Source organism: Homalodisca vitripennis, chromosome 1 (assembly GCF_021130785.1).
Source record: "Homalodisca vitripennis isolate AUS2020 chromosome 1, UT_GWSS_2.1, whole genome shotgun sequence".
NCBI classification, from domain to species: domain Eukaryota; kingdom Metazoa; phylum Arthropoda; class Insecta; order Hemiptera; family Cicadellidae; genus Homalodisca; species Homalodisca vitripennis.
Window position 1 is genome coordinate 248,238,965 of NC_060207.1, and position 26,442 is coordinate 248,265,406.

The following is a 26,442-nucleotide window of genomic DNA, read 5'->3' on the forward strand; positions in this document are numbered from 1 at the left end:
TTAGAACTTCAACCACTTCAGTTATTGAGGTAAACGTGGTATTTTTTTTTATTGAATTAGGGCGACGATTTTTTGTAATCATTAAACTGTACTCGACTAACTATATATATATACCAATATATATATATATCTAGAAAAAAATCACTTCCGGTCGGTAAATACAGAAGAAAAAGCTCTATACGGATTCAAGTTTTGACGATTTTGGATTTCACTGGTTGAGGTAAAAAGTAGTACTTTAATTATGTTAACGACATTGATTTTAGGTATTAATTCAACGCCGACTAATAAATTTATAATTATAAAAAAATAAAAACAAAAATAATCACTTCCGATCGGAATATACTAAGGAAAATGAAATAATACCTCAGTCAGTGAAATCCAAAGTAGTCGGAACTTCGGAACTTCTTTATCAGTAGGGATTTTCCGGTGTATTATCCGACCGGAAGTGATTTTCTCAATTTTTCTTCGATAATTTATGTAGTTATTAGTCGGCGTTCAATTGATACCCAAAATCAATGTTCTAACATAATTCTAAGTACCACTTTTACCTCAACCACTCGACCAGTGAAATCCAAAATTATCAAAACTTGAATCTGTAGAGAGCTTTTCTTCGGTATTAACCGACCGGAAGTGATTTTTTATCGATAAATTATATAGGTACTACGGTGTACAGTTTAATGATAACAAAAATCGTCGTCCTAACTCAACCGAAAACACCACATTTACCTCAATAATTGAAGTCCGAAGTAGTTGAAGTTCTAATCAGTAGAGTTTTTCAAGTGTTATTTTCCAACCAAAAGTGATTTTTTTTATTTTGTTCGATAATTATATACACGTCTACAGTTTAATGACACCTAAAATCAACGTCGTAACTTTATTCTAAGCGGTCATTTTACGTCCCCAAGACGAATTTGAACGAAGTGGTCGCTAATTTAAAACTGTTCGCCGTGTTACGGTTCAGGTTACTTTGCCACGTCACGTGACCGCGCCCTATAGAAATACCGTGATTACACTACACTATCCGAAAAGCCAAGGCCAAAAGTATCGTTTCATACTTTATGATTTAAACGAAAGGACAATTATATTTTTAACAACGGTCACTTACACTTTCATCAATTTAAATCAATCAATTTAATGTTTGTAGACAAGAGTAATGATAACTCTCCTTTTTTCTCCTGCTCCATGCTTCATTTTTTAATGTCTTAAAATTTCGGGGGGGGGGGGGGGTCCGGAGACTCCCTGGACCCCCCCCTTCGCTACGCCACTGTAATAGCACATATTCACATATCCAACTTATGTTAAACTTTCTGTCTCTACCAAAAGAGCTTTACCGTCAGGAAGTTACATTTATGATCACATAGTCGCCACTAACAAGATAAACATATCGTCACAAATTGTATTGTAGGCATATCGCATGTAGGCCTAGGTATCAGGTTTCTAACGGTTTACTGCTAGAGACACAATCCAAATGTATGGTTTATCTGATTCTATATTGGTGATTTAAGTATTATATATAGTGTAATTCATAAATGTTGTTAAAATACAAACATATTTTGGAGGGCTGTGACTTGTTTGGTTGTGTAATCCCCCCCCCTCACCCACCTACCCCTTAATTGGACATATGTCACATAACAATATTAAATTAGTAAGTCAAGTAATTATCAACAATACATACATGCAGCTTCATAAACATATGTTTTGCCACAATAACAATCATTGGTTTTACTACTGCATAGTGCTAAAACTGTATTTATCTAAATAACTCAAAAATGCCTGTTGCGAAAGCTACGAACTCGAAAAACTTCGATATTGTGATTAAAAGTCTTAGAAGACGAGAGGTAAGACGGCAATCCAGTAGTAAGTTTGTTACAAAATATAAGCTATCGCGTTTGTATAGTAATTACATGTTATGAAATTTCACTTTCTGCCTTTATAGTCTTTTGAGTATTAGTAGGCTATGCTACAAGTTATGTACGGACACAACATTAGTTTATGGGTATATGTATAAGAGTTAAGCATCTATAAGTTATACATTAAGAAGTGATAGTTATTGCCTTTGTTAAATGTCTTGTCACTAGTTAGTCGACACGCGACAGTGAGTGTTGGTGAGTTTGTTTGATACACGCCAATACTTAGTAAACAGTCACTAGTTAGTCGACACGCGACAGTGAGTTTTGGTGAGTTTTGTTTGATACACGCCAATACTTAGTAAACAGTCACTAGTTAGTCGACACGCGACAGTGAGTGTTGGTGAGTTTTGTTTGATACACGCCAATACTTAGTAAACAGTCACTAGTTAGTCGACACGCGACAGTGAGTGTTGGTGAGTTTTGTTTGATACACGCCAATACTTAGTAAACATTACAAATAAACTAGTTCTGATTGATTAATGATTGTAAATAATTTGTTATTAGGTCTCATGTCAGGTGGCTGCACTGCCGCCGAAACACGTACCAAGCAATTCTACCAACCCAAATTGTGAAAATGGACCGGGTTCTCAGTCAGATATCACATCACCAAAGCCTCTCAAAAGGAGATCTGATAGAAAACCTGTAAGTGTATAATTTAGGCCGCGTAATTCAAATTTTAAGAAGTGAGTTTTGTACTTTGATACACCCACCAATACCCAGAAACAGTCATTATTAGTCACATTTCGTTTCTACTGAGTTACTAGAGTTAGCGTTTAGAACAATATTTCGTCAATATAAAACAGGAATTGTCTTATCGCAAACACCTCCCCATCCTCAGACAGAGGTCAAAGTCGAGCGTCTAGTAGATAACGTGATTGCAGAGTCTCGCCGCCCGTTCAGCTGGTGCATCGCTTTGTTGTACACGCGACAGTGTTTTACCTCTACATTTCTCCAAACACGCCAAAAATTCAACAAAAACAAACATTTACCAAACTAAACTTTTTATTAAAAAAACAGTCAAAACTTGTTGGTGAGTTATTCTTGATCACATTCCGCCACCCAAAATGCGAGTGCCTCCGGCCATCAGCGCGGGCTTCGGCAGCACCTTCGGTGTTGCCCCGCGCTGATGTCGACGAAAGAAAAACATCCCTCGAGATAGTACCTATCAGTAAAATATCAAATTCTAGAGGGGCTAATCAGAAATATAAATTGAATTGTAATGGAAAGGCAATGATGTACCGTGGCAAATCACGTGATGCCGCGCGAAACACTGCCGTAATCAGGATTCTACCAAAAGATAAGATAACAGCGACAACAATACTCAGTCACAATACCTCACATCACCAAAGTTTGTAAAATTGAAGAGTTGTTTTTTCGTTCTATCATGTTTGTTTCTATAAATTTCTATTTTTGTGTTCTTCATAATTTAGGTCGGTATAATTCAAATTTTAAGAAGTATTTCTCTATCAGCACTTGTGAGCCTTATCAACACAAAGCAGTTAGGTACTACAGTATAGTAATTGGTTTTAGAACATGATTGGGCCTTCTGATATTACACTTTTATGTAATTATTAGTCAGATTACCCAGAAATCCAACATTAATTTATTACTTTCATTATCAATTTATTTATAATTATAATTTCTCATTATAATTTCTTTTAGCTTTGACTTTTTTATAATTACGTATTGTTATTTTTGTAGTCGAGACGCATGGAGAAGAACTAAAAATCTTTTGATAGTTAAATTAAAACATTATAGATTACGTAATCACAAATATAATTTACATTTACAAATTATATTGATCGGTATTCAGGAATTTGTTTCAGTGGATTGTTTTTGAGTGCTAACAAACATAACGTAACTCGTGAGTTCTCGAAAAGGTTTGCGTTCTTTCCTAAACAAATTCATGCCTACGTAATTTAATTATATATTCGGTATTATTAGTGAGGGCTAAAGGCCAGAATACACTCCCTGTAGAGTGTAGAGGTACTGATCAAATAAAAACCGAGGGAAAGTTTGTTTATGTTTCCCACCTCGCGAAACGGGCGGGGAGAATACCTTGTTCTTATGTTCATATGTTCAGCCACTGTGTTGGGTTTTGAAAATGTCACTTTATAAAGTTTTTAAATTGTATATGAAACTTCGGATCGCTCATTCGTTTCATTTGTCAGCTAAGTACTCGTATATGTCTGGAGCTTTACAATGGTGAGGGGCTAGAACCGCTAGAACATTGGTCATTTTATATAGGTATCAGTTTCATGTAGTTTAGGTCCTTCTTATAAACTTCATAAAGTCGTACATGAAAATTCAATTTTTTATTTCAAGAAAATATGCAGTGTGAAAAGGGTGGGTAAAAATTAGTCGAATCTATATCCGAACTATTTGAGGAAACATTTTACAATCATTTTCGACCTGAAAGACAAACCATACAACATTGGGAAGCCATGTTATATACCTAATATTATTATATGTTCTGACCTAATACCGTAGATAGATTACATTATATAAAAATGGCGAATTTAGTAAGAAAAACACATGCCATATATACTTGTGCACAATAATTTAGTAATTTTATGTACACATATATATATATATATATATATATATATCTTTTCCAGAATAAAACACATATAAGTTCAGAACCAAAAAGAAAGACCAGGGCGTCTGCAGTTTGTTCGGAAATCTTTCCCGAGGATGAAGCTTTCTTGCAAATTAACGAAGTTCCTAAAAAGAGGTCGTATCAAAGGAAGGTAAAAACTGTATTTATGTATTGTTTTATTCTTAAATTGTATAAAATTACGAACATTAGAAATCCTTTTAAAAACCATTCATAAATGTTATAGAAGATTTAAGTTTTAAATATATACTTAATTTTCTAAAACTTAAGTTGAAATTAAACTCTAAGATAGATGTTAAGTCATTGTATTGTTATAGATTTGTATTGTACGAAAGTCTAACTGGAAACGACGTGTTGGTTTCGGAAGAGCTGGTTTTTAAATATGGCTAAAAATACAAATTCAAAACGCTTTACAAGTTCTGTTTTAAAAAGGTTTTGTAGATGAGAGTTACTATAATTATCCACCACCATAGACGAAGATGAATTTACAATAAAATATGTTTTTATCTCTTAGCCAGAGTTAACTTAAATTCATGTAACATTTTCTATTTTGGGATTCGTAGATATTTGTAGAATGTTTATTGTTTTTTTCATTTATTTGTACCAAATAGTGAAACAAAATATTGCACCAATACAACAAATTGTTAATATTTGCTGTATTAATTGTTTAGAAACGTAGAGAGAACATTTGAAACTAATCATCTCCATTATCTCTCTACATGTATGTTAAAAATTTTGATTGAAGGTTATTTTTGACGATGGAAGGATTGTGAAGGAAACAGGATTTTGCCTGACATTTGCCATCGTTCAGTGAAAAAAATCAGTAACACTCCGTTTCGACATCTGCAATCTGATCTCTTCTTCAGGTAAAGAGGAGATCAGGTAGGTTTCTTCAGGTTCTTTAGGTAGGTTTGTTTATTTTAACCTAGTTTGTAATTATGTATTAGGTTAATTCTTTACCTGAAGAAGAGATCAGATTGCAGATCTCGAAACGTACTGTTACTGATTTCTTGTTTCACTGAACGATGGCAAATGTCCGAAAAAAACCTGTTTCCTTCAAAAAAATGGGTTTTTTTATTTGTTTAGACTACTAAATGTTTATTTCCTTTTGTTTGATTTTATTTATTAATTGAACCGCCATTGAAATGTTCTTTTCTGCGCTGTGAAAAAAGCGTTTCAAGTTTTGAAATGAAAGATGAAAATAATTTGTTCTCAATAAGAAACAATCTGTAAAGCGACTTGTACTCCCAATTGGACTAAATGTTTGCAGGATATTAACTAGAATGAACATATAAAAATTCAAAGGCTTGCTTGGTTAACGTAATTTGTAATTTGGACTGGTGAAAAAAAACCAGGTCGGGAGCTAAACCAAAACCGCAAAGTTTGGAAGAGGTAATGTGCACATCTGGAGACTTGTTACGGTTGCAGATGTCTGCTGTAGCATGGTACGTACGCACATCTGGAGCCTTGTTACGGTTGCAGATGTCTGCTGTAGCATGGTACCTACGCACATCTGGAGCCTTGTTACGATTGCAGATGTCTGCTGTAGCATGGTACCTACGCACATCTGGAGCCTTGTTACGGTTGCAGATGTCTGCTGTAGCATGGTACCTACGCACATCTGGAGCCTTGTTACGGTTGCAGATGTCTGCTGTCATGGTACCTACGCACATCTGGAGCCTTGTTACGATTGCAGATGTCTGCTGTAGCATGGTACCTACGCACATCTGGAGCCTTGTTACGGTTGCAGATGTCTGCTGTAGCATGGTACCTACGCACATCTGGAGCCTTGTTACGATTGCAGATGTCTGCTGTAGCATGGTACCTACGCACATCTGGAGCCTTGTTACGGTTGCAGATGTCTGCTGTAGCATGGTACCTACGCACATCTGGAGCCTTGTTACGATTGCAGATGTCTGCTGTAGCATGGTACCTACGCACATCTGGAGCCTTGTTACGATTGCAGATGTCTGCTGTAGCATGGTACCTACGCACATCTGGATCCTTGTTACGATTGCAGACGTCTGCTGTCATGGTACCTACGCACATCTGGAGCCTTGTTACGATTGCAGATGTCTGCTGTCATGGTACCTACGCACATCTGGAGCCTTGTTACGATTGCAGATGCCTGCTGTCATGGTACCTACGCACATCTGGAGCCTTGTTACGATTGCAGATGCCTGCTGTAGCATGGTACCTACGCACATCTGGAGCCTTGTTACGATTGCAGACGTCTGCTGTCATGGTACCTACGCACATCTGGAGCCTTGTTACGATTGCAGATGTCTGCTGTAGCATGGTACCTACGCACATCTGGATCCTTGTTACGATTGCAGACGTCTGCTGTCATGGTACCTACGCACATCTGGAGCCTTGTTACGATTGCAGATGTCTGCTGTCATGGTACCTACGCACATCTGGAGCCTTGTTACGATTGCAGATGCCTGCTGCATGTCATGGTACCTACGCACATCTGGAGCCTTGTTACGATTGCAGATGCCTGCTGTAGCATGGTACCTACGCACATCTGGAGGAGCCTTGTTACGGTTGCAGATGCCTGCTGTCATGGCACCTACGCATATCTGGAGCCTTGTTACGATTGCAGATGTCTGCTGTCATGGTACCTACGCATATCTGGAGCCTTGTTACGATTGCAGATGTCTGCTGTAGCATGGTACCTACGCACATCTGGAACATTCAAGATGGTGTAACAGAATACTAATAAAACACGGACGGTATGAAGACCGACGGTTTCGACTGTAACAATAGCACTACATCTGACCATAGACTACCTACGACCAATAAATAGACTATGCCTATATAACTGACATTACAGCAGCTGAAGCCATGTCCGCCGTCTTGTTATAGAAGGAAAGAGACAGAGTCTCCTCACGTAGTCCTGAAACGACCTTTGCGCCTCGTTTACTTGAGATTTGGGCCCTTAGAATCTAAGGCTTTTGTAGAAGCGAGTAAGATTTGAGGACTCGCTGATCTTTGATGTCCTTAGGGCTGAGAAGATACACCCTTAGGAAGTTTTTCTTCATTTTGCATAAGGCAGGACAATTTAGCCACATATGTTCCGCTATTCACCGCAGTCTGCATTTGTTGCAGTCACTCTAGGCTTGTTTCATACATTTCGTATTGTTTTTAAAATACAATACGGTGGCGTTCTGGATGAATACGAGTAGTTTAAGTTTTATTTCTTCAATGTTTCCAAATAACATGTTTATGCATAGGGTTGTCAAATAGAATTATTTCCAAAATAATCCTAAGATGTCCTAATTAGATATATTTGTGGACATTTAAGTTCAAGTTCAAAAGATCTTTATTCAGAGAATTACAAAGTTGAATACATGCAAAAAATTAACAGTACATGCAGTTTATATATCTATCGTTACATGCATACTTAACCGTACATTCCCAATGCCCCTATAATGGCGCGTGCGGGAAGTAAAGTTGGCTTACTAAAGTACATTGCTTATTTTGACAGTCATTGCTTTACTTTTAATAGTTATTTCTGATGTTCTTTACGCATAAGTTATTTACCATTATTCCAATTAAACACTAAAAAATATATATTAAACACTAAAAATAGATATTTGAGACAAATTCATTTTTCCAGTTATATAAATATGTTTAAATTTTACTATAGTAAACTTGTCATGACACAAATGAATTGATATCTATATATATATATATATATATATATATATATATATATATATATATATATATATATATATATATATATATTAATACTAGACGTACTATACTGCATTTTTAAGGCAAATTTATGATTTCAGTTCAAATAATTATGAATCTCAATTTGTTTGATTGCTATACTTACTGTAAAGATGGTCTAAAAAATACAATGTAGGCTATGCTCAATTGAGTAACCTATTCAGTTTGTCAGACATTTTGTGTGACGCTCGCCTCATCTCCGGCCGCGCGCCGCCATCTTGTTGTAGGCACGCGATTTTCTTGGCTTCACGTCACGTTTATCTGCACTACATATATTGGTCTCATGTAAGTTTGTCTATAATTGTTAATCTCATAATGCATATAAATACATTTATATTACCTTATCGTTCTATGGACTTGTTTGTTCTGTGCAGAGCCTACAGGTGCCAGACACTAAGATACCAAAGACGTCGAAAGCTGAGGAACCAGAGTGCCTGTGGGTGGACGATAATGCGAATGCCCCTCCAACACCTCTAACAACTCCTAACAAAAGAAGTTATAGCAGAAAGGTAACGAAGCCAATATTGTAATTTTGACTATCACATCGAAATAACTCCACCTTTAACTAACTTCATAATGAAATTATTTAATTAATTAATCGCTGTTTTAAACCTCTATGAAATCACTAAGTCAATTGCTGATCTTTTATTTCATAGAGGAATGAAGAACTAATACGAAAGTTCGATGCACTCGTATGATAAAGTTAAGAACAATCGTATGCGTGTTCAGTAAAAAGAAATATAGGAAAATATTCTAACTGGAAAATTGAAAATATACAAACACGCCATTAGTACATTTTATTTATATTTTGAACTGGAAAACACTTGGTAGGAAAAGTTTAGTGTGGATAAAATCCAGATGTGACACATAGATTACTATTAACTTTGTTTACGGCATGGCTATAAAGCGAATGAAAGATATGAAAAACGAACAAAATAAGTTTTAGAACAAAAGAACAAAAAAGACAGGTAAAAATAGAGGATCAACATCTCTGAGATTAGTATCTTGCACCACCATAGTTTTGTTTTGTATAATTACGTAAATGATATGAAAAGTTTACAATCTAGGCTAATTTGAAAAAAGAAAACAGTTTTTAAACTAAGGTGCAATGTGTATTTCTGTATAGGCCTAACAGTTAAACAACTCAAAATAAAAATTTGTGAATGAAAGTTGGAGTTTCAGAGAAGTCGTAGGAAAGCTACGATCTTTCCCCAAACCGTCGGGGTAAAATAATTAAATAAACTCAAGGATATACAGTACAAATAACTATTAAAGGGTGTATACTAAAAGCATGTTTGAAACATAACTAATAACACAATGTCTGCTTTAGGGTCATTCCTACAGAAATATTACACTGTTTACTTGTATCAACTTCTACACTGACATAATACACGCATATAAATAAGGGTGAGTAATGATATTAATAGGAAAGGAACTGTAGGACGAGCCCTGGTACTGACAATACTGATACCACATACCATTGTGGGTGGAATACCTGAAGCAGATCCTCGCGACTCTGGTGGTTGGTTATTATACTCCATCTATTGAACACAATTTGGCTAGATCGTGATTTCCCCACGCAGCCAAAAACTGTCCATAAACTTCGAGCTCTGAGACTATGAAATTCCATTATTCTTAAAGGCCATGAGTAGCGTGTTACTAGCAAAAACACTACACTTTCAAGGCAGTCAACCTTAATTACTTGGTTTTTCAATACTTAGCCACTTTCGTTAAGTCCTTAAAACAGTATTGTCTGCATGTGTACCTGTGCGTTAATACGAGTATTTGTCAGAAGGGGAGAGGCTCGAAACTTGTTACAGAGACCACTCTTGATCCGACGAAGAACTCTATTGATTTTGATGTAAAAATGTCAAAGTCACAATCAGTCACGAAGTTTGCTAGTGCCGATGGCCGAGCAGCCTGAGTCGTTAGGCTTTGGGCTCGAGTTAGAGATAGCGCAGGTTCGAATCCAGTCTGTGACCTTTGTACTTTTATCTTATCAGTACCATCGCCTAGTACTGTATCGACTCTCCCCCTTATACTGTGTGATAAGATCCTCGCACAGGCCAGTGGCGCACGAGGACCGGCAGAATAAGGCTTAAAAGGAGATCGGCTTCTCCTTTTGTTAGTAACATTCAGTTGTGTAGACTTCCATTACGTTATATCGTGTCCATGATACTTCTTGGTGCCAGTTTATTGTATATTGTGAGTACTATGTTAAGCTTATTCTACTTTACCTAGTGTTTTGTCCTCTCTGCCACAGGTTCCAGCAGTACCTAATAACACGCCAGTTGTCTTCTTTCCTGCCTGCGAGAGAGAACCGGCCTCCCCCTCCCACCACCCCCTCCAACAGGTACCTATACAGTACTGACACCTAAGCGAGCAACACAAGAGAACATGAGGCTTTACCTTAGCTAAATCAGATAGTAGTGTCATACATTTACATTTTCATGCTACATAAGTAATTACTAACATTTCAACAAAATTAAACTAAGTATGATTTTAGTCCATCTGATTATACGTAGAATCATAAACTGTAATAATTAGTGTCATTACGCCAGTACTGATTGTAATTGCAGTACACAATACACAATAACAACACACAAAATAGGTATAACTGAGATTCAAGAAATACCTTGCCTTAACTCAGTTACTGGGTCAGTGAGTAATCATGGCTAGCTTAATCAAATAATATTGGTACCGATACCTCGTTCGTCTTTCGAGAACGTATCCAGTATATTCTCTCGCCTTATTCCTCCACAGTCCGCCTTACAAAAAAATGATACTCTACGTCCAGTATTGCAGGGTAAATGTTTTAAGTTTCCAATAATCTAGAGGTCCCTATGGATAGGTTTCGATCACCACTTTAGTTTGACAAGTATGTTGTGACAAATTAACATTTTCTAAAATATTGGACATATTTAGGATTTTTTGTATTTTCGGCCATTAGCGTAATTAACATACTTTGACTACACATAACGTGACTAAGGTGGGAAGGTTTGATTCGATGTGAATATTGAAGCTCCCCAGTGCAGCGCCTGCAATGTTTACGCTCTCACAGACTTGGTTCCTGGAATCTGGAGTTATGTTCGTTTGAAGATATCCAAAAAGCTATGGTGGGAAGGGTTGATTCGATGTGAATATTGAAGCTCCCCAGTGCAGCGCCTGCAATGTTTACGCTCTCACAGACTTGGTTCCTGGAATCTGGAGTTATGTTCGTTTGAAGATATCCAAAAAGCTATGGTGGGAAGGGTTGATTCAATGTGAATATTGAAGCTCCCCAGTGCAGCGCCTGCAATGTTTACGCTCTCACAGACTTGGTTCCTGGAATCTGGAGTTATGTTCGTTTGAAGATATCCAAAAAGCTATGGTGGGAAGGGTTGATTCGATGTGAATATTGAAGCTCCCCAGTGCAGCGCCTGCAATGTTTACGCTCTCACAGACTTGGTTCCTGGAATCTGGAGTTATGTTCGTTTGAAGATATCCAAAAAGCTATGGTGGGAAGGGTTGATTCGATGTGAATATTGAAGCTCCCCAGTGCAGCGCCTGCAATGTTTACGCTCTCACAGACTTGGTTCCTGGAATCTGGAGTTATGTTCGTTTGAAGATATCCAAAAAGCTATGGTGGGAAGGGTTGATTCGATGTGAATGTCGAGTTTATCACTGATTTTATCATAGTCTTTTTAGTGTTTGTATTTACAAAAATTATTTGATTTTAAAAACTATTATTTAATTTTTACTTTTTTGGTCCGGTGTCCATATTTGCAGAACACAAATGTAGCCGAGCACAGGAAGTTAATTCGATATCCTACTCGAACATCGTTATTTGTACTAAAAAAAATTCTTTATTATTGTGAGTTTATTATAACACAATTTAGAATTTACGTACAATTCCATGCACGTTATAGAAACCATAGACAAAAAATACTCCTTTTGGGAGGAATATTGTCAATGGAAAATATTTATTTTCAGCGTTCCCTTTCCCAAACATTGAGTTAACGTGCTAGCTAAGAAATTGTGGTTATACTTCCAGACAGTAGAAACGAAAACGGCCAGAAGTGAATGTGCATCCTTGGCAGACGACGCGTCTACGTGCACCGCCTCCACCATGAGCTGGGACAGCGGCAGCAGTAGCGCGGTGAGGACTCCTCGCCGAGGACGTGGTCGCCGCTGTCTCTGGCTCCCGGACAGCTCCGAGGAGGACGAGGAGGAAGTGGAAGTGTCTGAGTACGAACTGCTCAGGAGGAAGAACGTAGAGGAAAACCTCAAGATGTTGAGGTAAGCCATCAGTATTAATAAACTATGTTAACTGTTCACGAGTAGAGCAATAACTTTCAATACATGCAAAGAACTACAAAATTCTTTTTCTAATTATTTTTTTGTAGTATTGATATTTTGTACACAATCTAAGATTCGGGATTCGACATGTTACCTATTTCAGAGCAAATACTTAGGATACAAATATTAAAAATTAAATATGGAAAGGCCGTTAACTATAAAAAGCCTCTTTAACATAAACATATAAACTAAAATTTATTTATTTTGCCGAGCGTCAGCTAAGTCTACATAGACAAATATGAGTAACTGTGCATGACACTCCATGGAATTTGTCTGAGCGTTATTGAAGCCTCTCCCTCCCTCCCCCCCCCCCAAATTTGGAAATTTCAAAAACAAGTCATTACAGGTTGAATACAATTGTCAAGTATATACCAACCAATGTCAGAAAGGTCAAAATCGTGTTTTCACTCTACATTAATCACAGAAATCCTTGATAAGGCTTCCAGGAGTTCGCTTTATAGCGACGGTTACTCCATAAGAACAGCGTTAAACTCTTACGCCCTTACTGCATAGTCTTAGAATTTTGGGGAATGTCTCATGTTCAATTTGGATATGATTAGTATAAAGTCTTTTTAGTTTTTTCTTGTAAAAAGTATACTTTTAAATATTTCATCAATGAAATAAAACTGAATTGAGATTATTTTCACGATAAACAATAACAATATCGCAAAAAACTAAAATGCGTACGGATGCGTATTGATGATATATTTCAAATAAAACATCTTGCTTTATTCTACGAACGAAAAGAATATTGTAAAAGTGTTCGGAGTTTCGCACTGTTCTTACGGTGGGGCGCTGTAATAGAGATAATAATAAAAATCTGTATTGCATTTAACAACTAAACGTTGTATAACAATGGTTAAGCTATGTTGAATCAATATAAAATTTGTACTTACAATGGGTTATTCACACAGACATTGTATACATTTACACAAACATCAGATTCACCTCAGGTACAACTCTTGAAAGTATTAAAAGCGTGACACGCAACTAGAAGCTTTTGGCCTCATCACTCGGCTCATCTACATATTGTCAGGCAGAACATCTAGCGTGCCTTCAAGGGCTTTTAAATATATCCTTTCAATTTTACTGACTAATATACAATGAAGATACGATAAAATTCATTATTATGATAGGATGCTTCTAGATTTTTTTTTAATTTCTCTGCGTTTGATGGAGTCAAGATGCTCTTATAGGCTAAAAGATCAACATTTGGTACAGTTTGCATATTCTAATACATAGCTGTAGAATTTAGTATCTTGTAAATTATTTATCTTGTGCTGGACACAATTACTGTGTGATTTCTATAACTTTTTCAGACTAATGTTTGCTGAAACTGGATTTCAACTTCAGAAGAAACCCGAGACTCCCAAGTCAAGGTGAGATTCAAATAAAATATACACATCTTTATCATGCTTTTCTAAAACTATTTAAAAGTTGGACTCCGGAAATTAAAGATTGAGGTATATCTGAATCTGTGGATATACCTCAAAAAAGTGTGGGTGGAATAGAATGTGAATGTGTTTTGTTTTGCATTTTACAACAGTGTCCGATAAACAGGAGTATAAAGGTTTAAAATCAATGCCTTGTTTACAATCAATGTCTTGTTTACAATCAATGTCTTGTTTACAATCAATATCTTGTTTACAATCAATGTCTTGTTTACAATCAATGTTTACAATCAATGTCTTGTTGTGTGTGTCTTGTTTTGTTAGTCTTGTTTGACAAGTTATTAAGTGGCATACAATTCTTGTTGAAGAATCGTGTATTAGACGCTAGTGATTCATGTGTAGATGGTGATAATATACAAAAGAGATAGTCGTGATGATAGAATATAGCAGACTATGAAAAATCATGTCATTGTAAGTTATAAGACTACGAGGAAAAAGCAATTTAATGTTCACATAAACTTTAAAAGTTTTTTAAAATTTTATATCATTAGATAAAATATTGAACATAAAAATATTTAAATGAATAAATATACTTCAAATAGATCAAGTAATAACAAGTTTTAAGGAGCCCCCTTTAAACTGGCAGCCATCTTTATTTCAACCTAATAAGAAAAATTGTAATCCTCAAACTCTTTTACGCATTTAGTTTTAATCCTATAGTGATTACATCGAACAGTTGATTTCATTTGACAGGCTCATTCAATTAATAGAACACAACTTTAGAGACCAAGATGGCATTTCGCTGCTTTAAAGACCAGTGGGGCGTAGCCCGGAAGGATTTACGAAATAAGAACAGGCCTATGTTCATCCTAAGGACCCTATAAATCTCCATGTACAATTTCAGAACAATCGGTTGAGTAATTTACGCTTGAAAACAAAACAAACAAAAAATTATAAACGCACTTTCTCATTTATAATATTTTAAATAAGTATAACCATTTTTATTTGATAATTTTATTATTATAATACGAAAATGTTATTGCAAAAGTCTTTTACTATGGATAAAACAGATTGTTGTCAAAGTATACACGTTTCATGAATCACGAGTTTCATTAAATCTAAAAAACAAACCTACTTACTTAAATAAAACTGCACCAAGTAAGAACTCTTGAAAGACTAGTGATTATTAGAATAACATTTCTTGAATCAGTTTTTCGAGAAACCTTTTTTACAGTATGGTGGGGGGAGGAGAAATAGGAGAAAAATGCCCAGCCGACAACGCCTAACAAGGTTGAAATATCTGCGGTGTTTCGATTATTTTAAAGGCATTATCTTGGATTTGCTTAAGAATAAATTCAGATTTGCATTACTAATTACAACTTATTTCCAAAAACATATAAGAAAATCTCTTCCGGTTTTCCTTGTCTGACTAGTCAAGTACTGCAGTGGTTTGTCCAACAAATATTCGAAAGAAAAATAAATAGTGAGAACTGTTTTTGCGAAAAACGCTTTGGTTATCAACACGGTTTGCCCTTTGAATTACTATATAAACGTATAACCATACATACACACGACTTGCAAAGCAAAATTTGTTATTAAGATTTAAGTTTATGTACATCATCTCGATAAACATCACAATCAATAATGATAACAACTAAAAAATAAATAACTATTTTATAAACTAAATGTTGTGTTAGAGTTAAAATATATCTACTGTAATAATTTGATAGCTTGTTTATAAAAATAGATATAAGGAGGACAAATCGATAAAAATAATAATCAATAATTATAACAACTTGGAACTAAATAACAGCTTCATCAATCAATGCTGCAATCAATGCATTGCAACTCAACAATTGACAAAGGTTAAAAATTAGATCACATATTTAAGACTTCCCTAAGGAAGTCTCCTTAAAGAAAGAAAGAAGTCTCTCTAGCTTTCAGCAAAGCCGGCAGATCCAAGTTACGTTAGACATGCGAGTACAGTAAGGACAGCCGACAAGAACACGCTAAATTGTTACTTTAGCGCGGCGTCACAAGCAGCGTAAGCCGGCTCGGGTCGTCTCGCCGATAAGGTGACCACGAGTCAGCGTCAGCAGGCGACTCAGCACTCACTACATCTTCTACGCCACCGGCGAGACGCTCTGTTCCAGGATGTAAACGTGTCTTTGATTAGCCTCAGCTTGTTATTTTTCCACTTTGTTTATAATTTCGCCTTCACCACAGCGACAGTGCCTGATGCTCTGATGCCGCCAAACCAGTACGACAACCCCGTCGCAGTGAAGGATAAGGAAGGAGAAATATTTCTCGATCCAGAATGTGTTTTGATTAAGGGTCGCTGATGGCCTGCAAGCTACTAAGGGGGAGAGGGGGAGGTACAGATTACCAGTCTCTCAGTCCTCGTCCACGCTATGTTAAGAGCCTTTTGTACGGTTAATTGAGGCGTATCATATAAGAAATCATTGGGAAGTCGGAATCTGTATCGACTACGCGCTGTATTAAAAGTGCACGACACTCTCGAATCTTCCTTTGGTCCATCAGTATACACATCGCACTGTGCGACGCTGCCTGACTCCGCTCGAGTCCGGGTTCGATGACTTCTTTAAACTGGATAGACTCACTTTTATCCTTAAAACGTTCCAATGTCAGACATCGCACTGATGTATTTTCCTATATTCTTATTTATCTAGACCGATTTCGTTTGCGTATATTCTAATCCTAACTCTGACGCTGGGTATCTTGACGTTGCAAGGAGCAAATTGTGGAATGAGTTTTGTTAGAGTGGCTCAATCGCGGGGTTTTGAGATTTTGCTGAAAGGCATGAACGAAGTTATGGGACAATTGTTGACGTCTGCGCACAAGGGAAGGTTCTGCTCTTTCGGCAGAAGTCTGAGTACAGAGGTGGAGAGAAAAGCGGCCATTCGTAGAGCGTGGGAGTTGTGAACTGAGTGCAGTATTTTGAGAACACTGGGTCTTGATGACCGATATGTTTGGCACCCGTGATCTAAACAGGAACGAACTATACAATACAATACAATATACCTTTATTGCCAGAAACAGTTTTAACATTGCATAGCATGCGTCATATAATAATAATTGTATATTCATTAAAATAGTAAAATGTCTTATGCTAAGGATTAATTTTTAAAATGTCGTAAACAATATCGTTTTAGTTAACAATAAAAGTTGTCAAGCAGTAAAATTAATAAATAATAAAAAATAACTTTGGATGCCGACGCCCCTGTACTACCGCACATTGAAGCTAGTGAGATGGATGAATTCACCAACTGTATAAAATGAATGAGACGCGAAAAAGTGTCGCAATTCACTTTTGAACCGATTTACATCATTTATTGGTTTTATTTCTTCAGGGAGCCCATTTAGAAACTTTATGCCGGCTTGAGAAGGAAGTTGCTCTAATCTTCTCAATCTATGCTGAGCAGGTCTGAGATTTTCACGATACCTTGTATCGTAGTTGTGAATGTTCCGAACTCGAACCATTTGGCTGCAACTGTGGCTTTGTAAAACCTGAGCATGCAGCTTCTGTATGCCCACCTCCCCATTTCGTTCCACTTAGAACATTAAGAATGTTCAGTCTCTTCATACATTTTTCCTTCAGGTTCCTTATAATGTGGCATCCTCGTGAGACGTAAACCAAAATTGTGCCTTATAAATTTAATTGTTTCATAAGTACTAACTCTCCGACCTTTCAATAAAAGCGATGGTTGGAACCCTGCAGTTGGAATACTATAAAAACAATAAACTTCGTTTTTGATGTTGAACATGGAAAGCCTGTGACTGCTCCAGTCGTTGATCGTAAGCTGGAGAGCTCGTTCTTCCTCGCCGAAACGAAAATAGCGAAGTCGTCTACAAAGAGAGAAGTAACATAAGATTTCACTAATACCGATGGCAAAAATATGCAGCTTAGAACGCTACCCTGCGGAATTCCATTTTCTTGAGTAGTAGGATCGAAAAGAATTTTCTCTAATCTAATCTCAACAGTTCTTTCTGACAGGAAGCCGTTTATAAACGTAATTACGCATTCATGACAACCCACACACCGCAGGACATTAAAGTATTTACAATACCTCTTCTCCAAGCTGTGTTGTATGCTTTTGCTATGTAAAATAAAACAATGGTTATATATATTTCCTTTGAATACAGAAGTTAAGAATTTCTGAATCCAAAGCAAGTAGATGGTCAGTAGTTGACCTGCCTTGACGAAAACCGGACTGCGAGGATGAAAGATTGTTCTTCTCCATGAACCACTCAAGTCTCTGATTACTCATCATCTCGAGGTCTTTACAGAGACAACTCGTGAGGGAAATGGGTCGATACGTGCCTGGAGAAGCCCTATCTTGTCCCAGTTTATGTGAGGTAACAATGTGTATTTATTTTCTAAACAGATTCTGTTGTAAACAATTAAAAGATCGTGCTTTGTATCTCCCGTCAGGCTCCACAACACATCACAGTGTATAATATCGGGACCTCTTGTGGAACGCGATGCAGATGTTACGGAAGAATTAGGCCTAAGCTCGTCTGTAGAGAAGGGCAGATCCAGCGGGGAGTTGTTTATTTCAAAACTCAGAGGCAATCTTCCTGGTTGGTTTTAAAATTTTGAAATTCTTGCTCATATGAAGACGTTTTAGAAATCTCCGTGAAGTGCACTGCAAACTGATTGACGATAGTCCGAGGACCTTTAACGATGTCACCGCCTTGTTTCAGATCTACGATAAATCGCAGAGGGGGATTGTTGCAAATGATATGCCAGACATTTTATGGGGAAACTATACAATCAGATTTTCTCATCAGTCAAAATTACAAGCCATTTGATATTTGGAAACATTCCATTGGCGACACCTTTTTGATTTAGACATATGGGATGAATAATTTAATAACCTTTTCGCGCATTTAAAAGAATTTATCACACTAAAATTTACATTTGAAACGTCTCCAACATCTATTTTTGATATTAGGCATTTTTGGCATTTATTGAAAACTAGCTGACCCGGCGAACTTCGTACCGCCTTAAAGCATCCACATTGGTGCTTGAAATGTGCAGAATAAAAGACAAAGTAAGAAATAAATCAAATTAGGTCCTATGTGATTTTTTTTCCTTCACAACGAATCTGAAATTTAAATAGAAAAACAAAATAAAAAACACAATTCGTAATTTATCTAAAATAATTTAAATCGCAATAAGCAGCAAAGCCACAGATACATTAATTTATTAATATTGATTCTCTTTCTTCAGTCGAGTACCTTGTGATATACAACATTTTTGTCTTGTTATTAGGTGCAAGAATGAATAAAGCAGATGGTTTTCCGACACGTGAACATGCCACATATAGTTGTCCATGAGAAAAACATGGATGTTCTAAATTTAGTCCACAAACCCTCAAAGATTGGCCTTGTGATTTATTGATCGTCATGGCAAATGCAAGACGAATCGGAAACTGAGTTCGTTTAAATTCAAAAGGCATATTGGTAGGAATCATCGGAATAAGAACTTCCTCACCTTTAAATTTTCCTTTAAGAATCGTCGCGTGAATCACATTTATCATCAATTTTTTTACAACCAAACGCGTTCCATTGCATAATTTTGGTTGATTTAGATTGCGAAGCATTATGACTACTGCACCAACCTTCAAAAGTAAATTATGTGGTGGTAAGCCGGGCACATCCAAAGAGTTTAAAAATTCAGTTGGATAGTTAGTGGCCTCATCTTCATTTGTTACGCAATCAACGAAGTCGGGCCATACCAACACGACGCTCTTGTCGTCCGATTTCACGTTCTTCTTCAGTAGAATTGTTCACAACGTTACGAAGCCTTCTTGCATTACGGCTTTGTTGAGACAGATTTGATCTTCTGGGTCGCGACATCTTTATAATAATCCTCTCAATGTTCACAAACACTCGCAAATCGTTTAATTTCGTGCGAAACAAAGTTATCCGAACCGAAAGCAGTCGAAGTAATAAGTTGTTTGTATTTTTTTTAAACCAACAGATTATTGCAAAGGTAAAAAATATCACTTCATGATTGACTGATTATTAAGTAAAACTGAAAGGACAATCTATATGTCAGTAGCCATGATTTCATTTTGTTTGACTGAGTAACCCAGAAAAATGACACAAGCAGCTGTCAAATTGTCAATCAAATTTACAGTTGTTTGTTTACATTTTTTAATTCAGGCAATTGTTTTTTTCAAGATACAGTTTTTTTTACTCTATGCTTTCAAACTATAGGTGTAAAGAAATTTAAAAATAGTAATTAAATGATATAAACATATATTTCTTTTCTCGCATTATATATGTTTACAAAGAACAGCTGATTAAATTTGAACAGGCTCTTTCACTTAATAACATATGTTTGCTGCAATGCATTTCTTACGGGTATTTTTGTAACTTTAGAGACCAGTGGGGCGGAATCCTGAATCGGGAACGGGATAAAAAGTATCCTATGTCCTTCTCATAGTTCTTAGCTACCTCCCTACCAATTTTCAGCCAAATCGGTTCAGCCGTTCTTGAGTTATAAATAGTGTAACTAACACGACTTTCTTTTATATATATAGAGATGAACATTTAAAAGGCAAAATAAACATAAAACTAACAAATATTATGGAATATTTTAACTACGGCAGTTGTAATCCAGTGCATATCAAGAGAAATATACCGAAAGGTTTTGCTTACAGAGATCAAATCTATTTAGTAATACAGTTTTCTAAGTTACTTGGAAAATACATGAAAATGTAATGAATGCATTCTTAAGAAGAGGTTATCCAAGGAAAGTACTAAAAGACAAACAATCTAAAGAACAAAACCAGTAAATTCAAAATTTGAAAACAGTGGTCCAAATTAATAGTTCAATACCATCCAGACCTTTACAAAATAAATAATATCCTTAGAATAATATTTAATGCTTCATTAAATATATTTAATAATTCAAATTTGGTTTAACTAACATATTTTAATGGAAAATTACCTTGAAATAAAAAAATAATCGAACCAAAAAATATATTAAACATCTAAAATACTCACAGAGGGAGCTAATTTAAAGTATGAGCTATGACGACCTGAAAAAGAATTATTTATTAGAAAATACTTCCTACTCTTATTTTGTATTGGGTATTGTGGGTATCGTGCCTATTTCCTCTTAAATACCCATACAATTTAATCTTGCTTATTCGACATAAATGAACCAGCTGTATCAAAAGAAAACGTCATAATATAAAGCAAATTTCTTTAATTACTGCAGACGATGGCAAAATAAATATAACACTGTAATACTAATAATTTAAACGTCATCATTAATTCAACACATCCAATTAAACAAATTAATAGAAGTTTCTATTGTACATAACTAAATTTTTTCATTGATATTTTGGTAGAAAAACATAACCAGTCTAATACATAGCATACAAAATATTATAATTACAGTTACACACTGAACGCTGCTGTGCTGCGGGCGGTAACGAAATCTACTTGCTTCACGTGTATCTTATTGATGACCTCTTTTACGTCTGAGTGATGAATTTCGGATAAATGTATGTATTTAATTTAGGACATATCAACACTAGGTGATCACACTTCTTCGGGGCAGGCGAATTTGAACCCGGGTCTCTCGGTCCAACACCCAGAAAGTATGTAACAAAACGTAGGCTGTACTGTTTTGTGTTGTTATACAACTTTCAGATACCCTCCATTGTCTTGATCTGTATAACCACCGCTCATTGGATGATGGGATGAGTTGCAGGAGGAGTTACTCCAAGGTACCACCGCCACCGCCACGCCCCAAGTCTGCCAGGCTCGAGGTCCGGAGACCATCAAGCTTCTCTCGGCTGACCCACAATCTGTCTGCTCTGACTTGATGTTGTGTGAACAACTTGCTATAATATAGTGTTGAGAATAAACTGATTTTGTTATTTATTTATTTAATTATACGGCCCTATCAAAGCTCGGTTACCATATTATATAGATACAATTACATTTACATATTTGTAATGTTAGCTTTCCCTGGAAAAACACCAGGGAGATTTTTCACTCAATGTCATACCATACTTGAAATTGAATTTTAAAATTCTTTTGTTAATAACTTTACGATATGAAGTATGCTGGCTCTTTGCAGCGCAAGTTTTTTTATTGTTGGTATGAAGGAAATGAGTTTAGGAATATACTCGTACTTAAAAATAACAATTGTTCTCGCAGGGCAAGAAGCTTAGAAATTGCACTTAGTCCTAACCTTTACGCTGCTTCCTGAGTTACAGGGTATTCTGGATGGGAAAGTTTGAGGGGACGGGCTGCCTTCTGTCGAGATCCATCAGAAAGAACATAAGGCATTAATCTCAGTGTCCTCTCGGAAGAAGTAGAGGCCAGCTCTGAACCAGCCTCTCCAGTCAAAGCAGGCAGGGGATGGCACACCCATGTCTTGGTTAGCAAGAACCTTTGACTCTCAGGGAACCCCACCAACTCCAACAGTCATCTCCGGCAGTATACCAGACCTATCGAACTATCCTTGCACTCCAGAATCTCGATAATTGCAGTTAATAATGTGCCGCTCCTGGACACAATAAGGTTGCCTAGATTTAATTGACACGTCGGTTTTTGCTGTGCCCAGTGTGGGTTCAATTGAAAGGTTTAAACTAACCAGATGTGAACCTTGATTAGTAAAGATTGCTGAGTGGTTAGCGGACATTACATCACTTCTATACAGTGATGGCCAATTCTAAAAGATGAGTCCACTACGGTAAACGTGAGTGAGACGTGGACATGGGCGCTACTGCAGGGAAATAGGATCTCCACAAATCTTGAATGTAAGCACAATAGGAAAAGTTGTACATTGTTATAAATGTGTTGTTCAAGCAAAACCAGTAATGCTCAATAGAACTTAGTCGACACTAACAGGATTGTGGCAGTGTTTAAAGATTTTTGACGGGACTCGTCATCCCTTAAACAGATTTTCGAACAGTTATATCTTAACAAGTATTCGTTGTGTATTTGTTTAATTTTGTGCACTAGTTTTCGGTTTAATTAAAAAAATTTCGTTTTTTTAATTTTTTGTTTAAATTTAAAAATTTTTTAAAATAATGCCTTAATTTAATTATTTTTGTGTACATCTTTGAATCAGGCTTACAGAAAATATGTTGATATAAATTGAAACATAACATACATATATATATATATATATATATATATATATATATATATATATATAATATATATATATATATATATGTATAAATATTAAAGGTTTCTTATATATACGGGTGCCTTGAAAATTCTCCCCGTATTATCTTTATTATGAATACAGATAGTTATTTATTTTGGGTCATGTTTATATGATCATCTGGGGAGCTTTTAATGTACGATAATTTTTGACACCTTCTCCTTCCCCCCCTCCAAAAAATGGGGTATTTAGGGGGTAAGTCAAAAATTGTAAATAGGAACCTGTAGTAAGTGACACCTTATTTGAAGGTATTATAAAAATAAGAAGATTGCTACAAACCAGAGATCTCTAATGTCACTCTACCAAATTTTGTGGCTAATTAAAGTTACACAATTTAAGTTACATTTAAAGTTATTGTAAGGCAGATAAAACATTCACGCACTAGTTATTTTGAGAACTTACAATACTAAATTTTAAAACAAGTTATAGCAAGAAACGACAACTACCATCACCACAGCATGGCAATTACTGTGTTAGGTTTTGTTTTATCTGATAGAAGTCCATTAGGAATTCCTGAAAATACCAATAGCTGGTTTTGCCAATAACTAATAACCAATAACCGATAAGAGATAACATGGTTTTGCCATGTTATGTCTTATCGGTTATCAGTTAGTATGTGAGACACATTTAGTCCAGTTACTGTGTCCCCTGGTAACGGCCAATCTGTATTCCCAAGCCTTGCCACTTACCCTATTATCGAAGTTGTGGAAGTCTCGAAGGTCAACCAAAGAGAATAATCAGCTTTGCACGGACAGAATGACTATACCTGGACGCATTAGCAGTTGCATGAGTTCATTTTAATCATTTTAATTTTCCAGTGTTAATTACGGGATTTCATTAATAAGGCATTAAAATCTATAAAGGTTTTATATTTCATATTGGATTAATCTAGGGTATGGTATATAGATTTTATCGTACCCTCGAAACCTCGGCATAATTATATTGCTTGTAATGAGATATACTATAACGCTTTATTTGTTGAAATCAATTTTTATTTTCTTGGTTTTAACAAAAGTAGAACACAGCAATATGAACTTTAAACCCCCTATTTAGTGATCTTTTTCGTATGAATATTCATTATTTCATCAAGAGTGGTCACTTTCATGGAAACAGTATGGATCTTAATCAGCATAAAATATTGGTGTGCTCCAGGAACAGTTAAAGTTAGAATTTCCTACGCTAAAGTATATTTCCCGTGAACAAACCCTCTCCCCGGCAGGTGCCGCTAACGCAGGTTCCAGCCAGACATTTGAAGGTCAGCTGAAGATCGTCCTGTTCGAATATGGCGCGTCTTGTGGACAGGGCTTATTGCAAGTTCTGCACAGTATAATATACTGCCACCCAGTATCCAGTATACATACATTTTGCCAAACTATGCCTAAAACATTGTCAACACTAATAATACTCCTAAATATGAACGATAGTATAAATATGAAGAAATAGTGATATACCATACTCTACATCAGCTCCGTACAGATAATATGATCTTTGTTGGAAGGTTATTTTTGGCGATGGAAGGATTGTGAAGGAAACAGGATTTTCCGGACATTTTCCATCGTTCAGTGATAGAAACATTCAGTAACTGATTGCTGGTAACTGATTTTTTTGTCTCACTGAATGATGGCGAATGTCCGAAAAAATCGTGTAATGTGATCTTTTATTTATTTCCGAATAAAGTTGTAATTCTAAGAAAAGATTGTTTTGCTTTTATAAAATCAGGATTGTTTTACGCCTAAGCAATAATGAAACAAACAAACACTATTTTTATTTAATTTTTAAGCTCTTCAAAGAAATAATGTTTTGCTTAATATTTGGACTTATTTGTATTTGTATATCTTATATCCTCGAGAGAAAGATTTAACCACGTCTTATTTTAAAACGTTTGCATTAAACAGGATTGGCATCATTTTTCAACCATATGTTCTATGGTATGATAAAGAGCACTTAATAAATAAAGAAATGGACAGATGGGATCAATTGCCGGTGAATTTATCTTGATGGCCGTCGTAGCTGACTCCAGTAAATCGCAGAGTTCATTAATACAAGGAGCTTTATAAATGCCTGAGACGAAATAAACATTAACTGCACCACAATAGTATTTTGGTATAACCAACTTAGCTTTAATGTGTTTATTGTAAAAAGATCAGGTCCTGTTGACAGCTTATCCGGATGGTTCATTGTGTTTATATTGACTACATGACGAAGAAGACATAAAGCACAAACACATATATGCCACTCCATGAAGTGTAATTTCTGCTACCCATTTTTACCTATTACATTTTGACGGATTACCTATTCCAAGAAAACTTCTTGCCCTCTTCACCATTACAGTTGAGCGCACCCGATGAAACAATACCTTTTTCACTTAGATTGCACTACGTTTTGTAGTCTGGGTGTCTCTGATGTCGAAACGATGCGGGGGGGGGTTCGTTTTGAACGTCTTCGTTCTTCGTCACCGACTATTTTTGGATCCCTTCCAGATTTCAGGAGTCAAGTCTGCAACAGCATCAGATTTCACATGCTGCACGTAAAAGGAAGGTAAACTGGAGCTTAATTCAACACTCACATCGAATCAGCCCTTCCCACTATAGCTGCATTATCCACATAACATAATTATTTTTAGGAGACTAACATTATATTGGCATAGTTCACATTTAAATAGCTATAAAAAAATTTGGTTCCTTAACGACGTATTTTTAACTTGGTTCAGAGTAAATTTCAAGAATTTTATATGTTTGTAAAGGTTACATACCCGTATAGTTTCAGTCTAACGGTGGCTCTGAAGAATGATACACCTTTATAAGTAGGTTAGGTACCACAACACACACATTTCTACATCTGATTGGCCGCTGCAATCTATACAGTATATATACTCGTACTACTTGTCTACAGTCTGTCGTGTCAACCTACGGCTTGTATCGACTGCTACAATGACGTACAGATACACCTTTATTTTATTGTTTACTTTAGTTTTGCATGTAATGAAATAATTAAAACAATATTATTTATCTGTATTAAAAAAATAAATGTGTCTAAACATTGGTGGAATGACAATTTTAATCTAGTATTTCTATAGATTTAAATGTTAGCTTTACTATTTCATAAATACGTCATGTATTGGCACATTTTATTTGTTTTGGTACATAAAAATATGGAAAATAAATTAATTTAATGTAATTAGTATTAACAGTGTTGCCTGGCACTGAAGAGCAGCCCAGTGGG

General features: G+C 36.0%; 1 protein-coding gene across 1 annotated transcript; it reads left to right on the forward strand.

Annotated features, from left to right (window-relative positions):
* The first annotated feature begins 1,671 nt into the window (after window positions 1–1,671).
* Window positions 1,672–21,907, forward strand: LOC124356478. The gene is made up of 8 exons (XM_046807561.1): window positions 1,672–1,838; window positions 2,415–2,552; window positions 4,529–4,660; window positions 8,643–8,777; window positions 10,532–10,621; window positions 12,302–12,546; window positions 13,926–13,985; window positions 21,751–21,907. Exons 1-8 carry the CDS (start codon window positions 1,770–1,772, stop codon window positions 21,863–21,865), a joined length of 984 nt encoding a protein of 327 aa, XP_046663517.1. The 5' UTR covers window positions 1,672–1,769; the 3' UTR covers window positions 21,866–21,907.
* The last annotated feature ends 4,535 nt before the right edge of the window (window positions 21,908–26,442 follow it).